The following is a 9,577-nucleotide window of genomic DNA, read 5'->3' on the forward strand; positions in this document are numbered from 1 at the left end:
TTTTAAACAGCTTCAGTCGGGTACGAACTGGGGCAGAGGTAGCACAACTATATAGTGTTCGTAAACCGGCATAAATTTTCCCACATTGTTGTCGTATAGGTCCATTCCATTTTAGATCGTTGCGAAAGACGTAGCCCAGGTTGTTTGCATTATCTGTCCAGTGAATTACTTCTCCGTCCATTATAACGTCAGGCAGTGTGTTATGGTGAGCAACATTCCGTGTTCTGGTTTTAATTAATAGGGCTTTACTTTTGCTTTTATTGACAAGCAGTCCATTTCGGCGAGACCATTGTGTAATCCTTGCAAGATCCTCGTTAACCAATTCCACAATTTCGCTGGTACCAAGACCCAACCGGCTAATGTACAACTGTACATCATCAGCATACAACTGAATGGTGCAGTACTTTAGAACATTAGGCAGATCATTAATGTAGCAGCAACACAACAGCGGGCCAAGAACAGATCCTTGCGGCACTCCTGAAGTGATCACAGAACTATTTTTGTTTAGATCGATTATACTGGTGTTCCCAACACATTCGAGTAAAAACTTGATACGTTTAATGTTATGATGAATACAGGCTTTTTATTGCAGGCTTCTAGTAAACTGCTCTCCTGTGGTGGAAAAATTTCCATATGCTGACTGAATTTGAAGGTTAGGTTTGAAAGTAAAATATCCATTTATTTATTTTTTTTTTGAAAATCACGCGCGAAACACTTTAAAAACTAAGCTTCGGAACTCTTTGAATATTTGAAAATCGCGGACATTTGATGTTTCGTTTTGACAGATGCAGAAAAATTGCCGAACAGTATAGTAAAAAACAACAAGAGTTCAGTTAAACAATTGAAGAGTTTTCAGCAACACCTAGGTAGATGCTGACAGACCGTCAAATATTTACTGAACTTTATGAAAGTGTAGAACACGCAGAACATACTTTAGTTTACAGAAGAGGTCAGTAATGTTTTTTGCTGAGCTCGTCAAGTGCCTTTTGCATAACGGTAGTTCGGTAAAAACTTCAACCGACATCAGTTATTTTTGAGAAAATTACAAAATGATCAGTATTTTTTCAACTTTACTGAACATGACCGTAAAAAAAATTACTGAACAATTAAAACGAGAAGAAGTGTGTATAGTCCTGCCGTAAAAACCTTGGTAAAAACGAATTCGACATAAATATGAATGTTTTGAAATACGAGCATTTATCGAAAACAAATCTGGCAGCTCTGCTGTAATGAAACGCCAGATCGATTTATTTATTTCTTTGCTAAAACTCGCCCAATCGATTTTTTTTTTCAAATCTGACATTTAGAAATTATATCGCTGTGGCTTGTTCAAGTTGAAAAAGTAATTGAAATTGTAGCATAAAGTTGGTTTATCGTTTAACTATTGATTATTTTTTATTACTGCTGTGATGAGTGCAAAAAAGTATTTAAAAACTGTGCCTTCCCAGCAGCCAGCTCAACCAGCAGCTAAAACAGAAAAGGAAGAGCAGCTGTGGAACGCATTAAAGCGTCATATTATGAGGGAAAGAGAACGGAAAAAACAAGGTAAATTTTATTACATATAAATGTTCATGATCATTAGTATAAAATGAGAAATCTTTGCGATGTGCAGAATTGGAAGCCGAAGTTGAAGAGGAGCGTCTTCGAAAGGAGCGTGAGGCTCGTGAAAAGCAAGACGTGATGACTCTGGGTGAAACAAAAGAGCAAATTCAAATGCTGGAGAAAACTCTCCAAGAACTTCGTAATGAGAAGCAGCAACTATTTTTGCAGCTTAAAAAAGTCTTGAACGAAGATGACAATCGCAAGCGTCAGATGAAGGAATCGGTGTATGTACTATAGAAAAATAAGAAACCAGGTTGATTTTAATGCAATTTTTATTTCAGGGAAATGTTTGCTATACATAACATTCCACAGCAACAAATTTTCCTTCCGCAGCGAACCACACCGAATGTCCCCCCACATCAACAGCATCTTATTCACAAGGTTGCAATATTTTACGCTTTGTTTATAGTTATGACACTGGAGGTTTTTTTTAGGCTAATCCACCGGTAAATGTGGTTAAGCGAACACACAGTCCTTCACCGCAAGGCTATTACAAACAGCCAAATCCATCTCAGCAGTATGCACCTCCTCAAACGCAAAGTAAGTACACACCATTAACAATTTTTACATCTTTCTTCAAATGTATTTGATACTGATATATGAACAAACATAATATTACTTGAAAAATCATTTTTTGAACATGAACGTTAGTTTTGTTTTGGATCCCTTCATTATAGCTTAAAATCCGTTTACTAAATTGTTAATATTTATTTTTACTAGTGTAATTGATTTTGTTATATATATATTCATTACTGCCAATTGTTTTTCCTTCTTTTCTCGAAAACAAAAATAAACTATCAAAATAATCAAAATTTGATAAAACAAAAAAACAGAAATCGAGGAGGGCAGACGAGGCCCGGGTGAAGTGGCCCGTGCCGTTCTGTGGAACAGTGAGTTGACCTTTTTGCTATCTTTTTATATCCTCAGATTTGCTATTTTCCCCACATCTATCCCGCAATTCTTTTTGTCTCCTCATCTATGTTATTACATTAGATTGGTTTGGCTTGAATTCCATAATTTATTTTTGAGCAATTCACAGAGTGGGAGTTTGTTATGTACAGCAACATAGGATACAAGACATTTCTGTTAGCGTTGAGTGGTGGTGGTGAGTGATGGTGATGGTTTCTATTTTTCATTTTATATCTATCCAACAGAGAAAATGCATTTCAAATTTTCCAAATTTGAATTCCCTAGGTTACTGGTACGCAATAACTACTTCATCGAAATGGATTAAAATACTTCAAACTAGTCCTATTTGCGATATTTGTTATAGCTTTATTTTCATGATTTATATTGTGTGTTTGTTTCATTATTTTTTTTGTTATTAAATTTATAGTTCAAATTATTTCATGCTTTGTTGTGCACAGTTTGACCCCTCAATTTTTTTTAAGAAGTTATATGTATGTTTATTATTAGCACATCTTGGTTATCGAAACAAGCCAATGTGCAATTTTTACTGCAGAACTGATATGTTTTAGTTGATACCAAATTGCCAAAATAGAGTGAATGTTTTCACGATCAGCTAAGTATAGATTACTCAAACCATTAAGTAGCCTTCCATTTACCGTGTATGGTGGCAATGAGATAGAAAAGTTATGTTCCGAAAGAGGAATGTATCGTCGTTTTGTTTTATATTTTATAGATTGCTTACGGTAACGTACGTGGTGAAGCTTTGTTTTTGAATATTTTCATGGTGTGTATTCAAAGCCAACATATACCAATTGTAAATAGCCATTATCCATACGAATAATTTATGTTTCCCTGTCATCCTAGCAAACATAACTAACCAAGCCGCAAATATCTAACAGGACAGAACGGCTTCCCTAACTAAACACGGATCCTTTATTCATCCAAACTGCTTTATTCCTAAATGCAAAGAAGCTCCGTCCAAATGACTATCTACGCTTATGCATTTTTTCAGAGTCGCAGTACTGCCCACCCGGAACGTTATTCTATCCGACAGGTGCACCACCGCCAAACTCACAGGATAATCGTCAACCACAACCAACACAAATTATTTACCCATCTTATCAAGGAAACATTGCACCTATGCCGATTTGTCAGCCTTATCACGTTGATATACCACCACAACAAGGGCTTCCACAGGCAACTCAGAAGACGCCGGAACTGGTGAAACCTGTACCGGCACCAGCTCCAGGTAATGTTTATCACATTACGCTCGACCAGCATGGAAATCCACAGCCTGCGCAAAATCCTGGCCCACCTCCTCAGTTGAAGGCTATAACGATTGAAAAAATCCCGCAAGACCGAGGAGTGCCGTATCACATTGAGTTGAAACATGACGATCGTAAGGATATGCGTCAACCGCAACCTCCTCCTCCACAACCGCCGCAGCAGGCAACCCATCTGCCGGAAGGAATTGTGTACACTTCTGCTCTCCGGCCGGGGGCAATTCCAATGCATGCCATTGCCTCCAACCAGCAAGTAAGCGCTATTGATCTAACTAAATATTGTTAACTAGCTTCTTAGTCCCATTGATAACACGGTCAATCATATTTATTATTTTATGCTTTTTATATTCAATCTCAACTGTATATATTTCTAAGAAAAATCCTAATTTCATCTGTTTTGGTTTTGTCTACATTTCCTTCCATCGTTGGCTTTTTGCACTGCTTAAAATTTTCGCGACACCGCACCGTTCTACTCTGTCGTATTCAGTCTGCATAAACCACATTTCGTCACTCGCAATAACCTTGTGTGAATCTCTACCATACGCTAGCAGTAGCAACAAAATATTTGTTTTGTTTTAACTTCTTTTTTATTGGCTCCCCTGTGTATCGCATTATCGCACCCTCAGATGCCGAAGGGGGGCAGCATTACGCAGGGCTATCCGCCGGTGCGACCGCCGCCGATTACAAATCCATCCCAACAGCAACCAACACCGATGCATTATCAGAGACATCGTTATTAGGTTATAGTATCAGTGTTTTGAAGTTGCTAGTGGACTTGCAATTTGTGCAAAATTAATAGGGATAACGGGGATATGTTGCATTTTTTTTCTTTCAAACTTTCAATCAGTAAAGCATAGTAACTGAGCTCCGGACAATATGTATTTGTTTTTTTTTGGTTTCACAATGTGTCAAGAATCTTACGCAAAAATTTTTGTTTGATAAAAGTAAATAAAAAGAAACATGTTTTATTCACGAGTTTAACCATGAGTTTTGTGTATTAAATTTATGAGTTTTTCTGATACTACCGAAAAAGCTCCTCCAAAATATTCTCTCATCTACCTCATCTTACTCTGCGCATACGGCGAAAAATCGATTATCGATCCCGAGTCTTCTTTGCTATTCTCAGTCCTACTGTCCAGTCGACCTCAATATTCTCCACGCACTTTCTTGTCTTCATCGTTGACACCTCACAGACTCGTATCGTTGCCTAAGTAAGGTGATGGCCTTTGTCCGATTTTCTACCTAATATAGAGCCGTATTATAGAAGCGTCGTCTCGTTTGAAATACTTGTTCGAGTTGAATCTACACGACTTCTGTAATAGAGCCCATAATTTCAGCTGGTCACTCTTTTGACATTCTCGCTACATGTCAGGGTGGCCTTTTCTGTACGTAGGAGTCGTCTCCATTCCACTCAGCCCATGGCTACAGTTCGCCAGCTCTGCAATCTACGTAGCGTCCGTAGGTCGTCTTCCACCTTGCCCGCTGCCCACCTTTTCGTCTCGTCCCTGACAAACTGGTTTCAAGGCCATCTTTACCGGGCTGTCGTTCGACATCCTTACGACATGCTCTTGAATCCATTTGTCTTCTGCTCGTGCACCAAGATCAGTTGCCATACCGTACTCGCGCTCTACTGAATCGCCGTTCAGATGCTCATCGAATTGTTGCTTCCACGTTACGATTACCTCACACTTGTCCGTAAGGAGGTTATACCCTTATACCTAGTAGCGCTACAGCAGTGCTACCTGTGGCGGACCCGATGCTCCCCCAGCCATTTTCAAGAGTAGCTGCGCCAAGCTGCTCTTTCGTGGGTAACGCTGCCTCCAGCTACTGCGCGTTTTCCTATGCAATCCAAGCGTCCCGCAGTTGCTCGATATTTAGTCGCAGCGTTCGACTTCGGCGGATGTTATACACTGTAAAAAATCGACACGTTACTGCCAAGTGGATTCCACTTACTTCTGTGCTAATAGATGGAACATTTCATATCTACGTGAAATACACTTGCGTTTTAGTTCACAGCACAAAATCAAGTGTCTTACACTTCGGTTTGCCATGTCATGCATACCAAAATCAATCATTTTACACTCAGGTTTCAATGCTTGCACACGTCAAATGCCAAAACACGTTGAAATAGCGTGGATTCCAATAAAAATGGACATGTGTCGACAAAATAATATTATTAGGTTCGTTTATTGACATTCATATGAGCCATTGAGAGCAAAAGTGGTACATGTGCCATTTTTACACTTTTTGTTTTTTTTTGCATAAATTGATGCAGAACGTAATCATGTACTAGAACAGCGGTTCTCAACCTTTTTTTGTCCGCGTACCCCTTGGCGATATTTCCTAAATTAAAAGTACCCCTACATTTTTTTTGCTGGTTTACAAAATTTTTTATACCTATAGCAATTTGTGAAAATAACTGAAGTAATCTGCAATGTGGTTAGAAGAACTCTCCAATAAAACAACGAAAAATATGTTTTCAAACTTTTTTAATTAATTATAATTTTATTTAATATGTTTATTGATGAACCATGTTTCATTTTTCTCAGTCTTAGTGGGATCCTTGTGCTTGTTTTTGTGAAATTAGTTTTTGGAAATCGGGCTCAAAAAAATTGAGATAAATTCGCAAATCATGGGTACGCTGAGCTTATTTCGATACTTATTTTTGATATAAGTGTATGAAGAAAATGATTTTTCTACCAGCTCAGTACTAGTAAATGGCAGAAGGTATTTAATTGCTTTTTCGGACAGATCCGCAAACTCTTTTCCGTTGTCGATCCAAAATGTAACCAACGACTTTTCCTTGAAATCTTGCTTCAGTGTACTATTGCACGACAGTTGGATTAACCGCTCCTTTTCCTTACAACTCAATCGGGCAGTATCCAAGTTTTCAGAGGCAAAAGGATCAGCAATCCAGTTATTTTCGTTGCTAGGCTTCGGAAAATACTGTCGAAACGACGATTTCAGTTCCTCGAGATGCTTAATAATTTCTTTTTTAATGCTTACCGAAAGTTTAATCCTAGCATCTACCAAAAAGTCATGTAAATTTTCAAAAATCTCAGTTTGGTTCTTTTGTACACACTGTTTTCAAAACTCAATTTTTTTTATCATAGCCTCGATGCGATCATGAACCCCGAAAATTGTGACAGTGGTGTTTTGAAGAGAAATATTAAGCGTGTTGATATGGGAGAAAATGTCTGAGAGATAGGCTAAAGTCTGAACCCAATCGCAATCCTTAATTTTTGTTTGCAAGTAAAATGGATGATCATTGAAAAGAGTATCAACCTCTCGTCGAAGCTCAAAAAGTCTGCTTAACACTTCCACGTGACAGCCATCTAACCTCAGTGTGCAGAAGGAGAGTAGTGTGGTTACAACCCATTTCTTCACACAGCACCGTGAATAGCCGAGACTTTGTGGCTTTTGATTTAATGATGTTAACGATTTTAACGGATTCATCGAGTACAGATTTCAAATATATGGGAAGACGGCTAGATGCTAAGTTCTGCCGATGAATGCAGCAATGTGTCCAAACTGCATTAGGAGCTACTTCCAAAACCCTCGCACGCAGTCCTGAGTAACATCCGGACATCGATTTAGCAGCGTCCGTGCAGAGCCCACAGCAGTTTTTCCAATCAATTTGCTTTTCTTCAAAATACACATTGATTGCGTTGAAAATATCCTCACCTCTAGTCCTTTTCGTCAATGCATGACAAAGAAGAAGATTTTCTCCCACCATTGATACATTTATATACCGTACAATGACTAAAAGAACAGCAAAATCAGAAACATCGGTACTTTCATCAACTTGAATTGCAAAATATTTGCTATTCTTTACACGGGCAACAACCGTATCTTCAATATTAACGGACATATCTTCAATTCTCCTAGAAACTGTACTGTTTGATAAAGGAATGCGACTTACTTTAAGAGCAGGACCTTCTCCCAGTATGCACTTCACGGCATCCTGTAAACATGGAGCAATTAAATTTTCAGCGATGGTGTGAGCTTTTCCAGACTTTGCCACGTGATAACTAATCCGAAAAGAAGCTTCAAGTGCGTTCATGTTTTCCAATCCTGATGCTGAGAAAAGCTTCGAAAGTTCTTTTTGCTTCAACAGCCGCTGGAAGAATGAAGTTTCTTGTCAGCATAAGGTGGATGCTTTGTTGACAAGTGACGGTGTAATAACGACGGCTTCAAGCAGCTGTTGGCCAAAGTCTCCCTGCAGACAATACACACGGGTTTTGGACAATCATCGTTCTCCGCACATGTAAATCCGTATTTTAAGTAATCTGGATCATATTTTCTGTTTTTGCTTCTACCGACAACGGACATAGATGGGTCGGGCTCAGCCTTTTCCCGGTCATTCGGTTCCTCCTCCTGAGTGGCATTCGTTTTCAGCGAACCTGTTTTTAACCAGGTTTCCATTGCCGCGAACAATTATTATCAGTTACTAATCGCATGTCAATGAAATAATCTACTTACTTTAAACACAAATAACTGATTTTCCTCCTTGAAATGTAAGAATTTTTAGTTCAAGTTTTTGCAAATTTCAAGTTTCTCTCATTCATTAGCTTTGTTGACATTTCTTTGACGAGGTGGTGAACAAACGATGAATCAGATGACATTGCAACATATAGTCTTCTCGCTCTAGCTCACACACTTGACGAGATAAAAACCAAGAATGAAAAACATTGCACTCTGAGCAGAGATGCCAGATGTTTTTGAAAAATATCTGCAACTGCTCGAAAAACCGGAAAAATTTGCTTGAAATCTGAAAAAAATCTATCAGTGATTCGAAAAAATTTCGCTCACGCAAGCAAAAGTCTGCGAAAATCTGCACACATTTGAGAAAGTCTGCGTAAATATAAGGAGACTCTGACAAAAATCTGCAGAAACTATAAAAAATCTGCAAATATCTACGAATCAATAAAAATCTGCACACGGACTCTAAAAATCTGCGTTTTGCAGACAAATCTGCACATCTGGTTTCCCTGACTCTGAGAGTGGCTTGGCTTATTCTTGCAGAGTGGGAGAGAGAAGTGGTAGATTATGTTGTGGCAGTCTAGTTCAGGTTTCAAACTAGACTTTGGTTTGTTTGATTGCTACAGTCATGTTTTGAGAGCAAGGTAAAACACGTGAAGTATTTGAAAGGAAAATTGGTTTGGCCGCCATTACTGATTTTTTTTTTTCGCGTACCCCCTGGAGGCTTTCGCGTACCCCCAGGGGTACGCGTACCACAGGTTGAGAATCGCTGTACTAGAATATCCAAGAAAAACCGAGATCTGATAACCTAAACTAAAGTTACAGCCAAAACATTTTTTGGTAATTAACATAACCGCCATTTCGTTGGGGGCAAAAGTGGTATATGTCCAGTTTGTGTGTTACATGAATTGTAAGTCGAGGATCTTAGGATATAAAACAATCATGTCTTAAGCAAAGTTTGTTAAGTGATTGAGTATTGATCTGTCTGCTTTGGAATTTTCTCACTACGTGGCGCTAGTGTACCCGTGACTATTTTGTAACAGAAAACATTTTACCTATTTCAGTATCCACTCGTATGCTGTTACCTAATACATATACATTAGCGCCACGAAGCGACAGAATTCCTTAACAAACAGATCATCATTCTATAGTACTCAATCACTTGGTCAACTCTGCTGAAGACATGAAAGTTCTACGTCCCAAGATTAGAGAGCTATAATGCATCCTTCATGCTCACACTGGACATGTACCACTTTTGCTCTCAACGTTTTCTAGTTGTCATTATTTTTCCCGTAGAACAA

The 9,577-nt window shown here is 38.6% G+C and overlaps 1 protein-coding gene and 1 long non-coding RNA gene across 3 annotated transcripts; one reads left to right on the forward strand and one right to left on the reverse strand.

Moving 5' to 3' along the window:
- Positions 1 to 1,270: 1,270 nt before the first annotated feature.
- On the forward strand, positions 1,271 to 4,775 carry LOC129724081 (uncharacterized). Of its 2 annotated transcripts, XM_055678700.1 has the most exons (7): positions 1,271 to 1,545; positions 1,613 to 1,826; positions 1,884 to 1,983; positions 2,037 to 2,142; positions 2,436 to 2,492; positions 3,524 to 4,047; positions 4,421 to 4,775. In XM_055678700.1, the coding sequence occupies exons 1-7, from the start codon at positions 1,410 to 1,412 to the stop codon at positions 4,532 to 4,534; spliced, it is 1,251 nt and encodes a 416-aa protein (XP_055534675.1). In that variant the 5' UTR covers positions 1,271 to 1,409; the 3' UTR covers positions 4,535 to 4,775. The 2 variants fall into 2 exon arrangements, with proteins under 2 accessions (XP_055534675.1, XP_055534676.1); XM_055678701.1 differs by lacking the exon at positions 2,436 to 2,492.
- LOC129724082 (uncharacterized) lies at positions 3,978 to 8,395 on the reverse strand. Its single transcript, XR_008727869.1, has 3 exons — positions 8,277 to 8,395; positions 7,717 to 8,197; positions 3,978 to 5,704 (listed from the first exon to the last, which is right to left on the reverse strand). It is a non-coding gene; the product is annotated as an uncharacterized LOC129724082 (long non-coding RNA).
- Positions 8,396 to 9,577: the final 1,182 nt, after the last annotated feature.

The sequence above is a fragment of the Wyeomyia smithii genome, chromosome 2, assembly GCF_029784165.1.
Source record: "Wyeomyia smithii strain HCP4-BCI-WySm-NY-G18 chromosome 2, ASM2978416v1, whole genome shotgun sequence".
NCBI classification, from domain to species: domain Eukaryota; kingdom Metazoa; phylum Arthropoda; class Insecta; order Diptera; family Culicidae; genus Wyeomyia; species Wyeomyia smithii.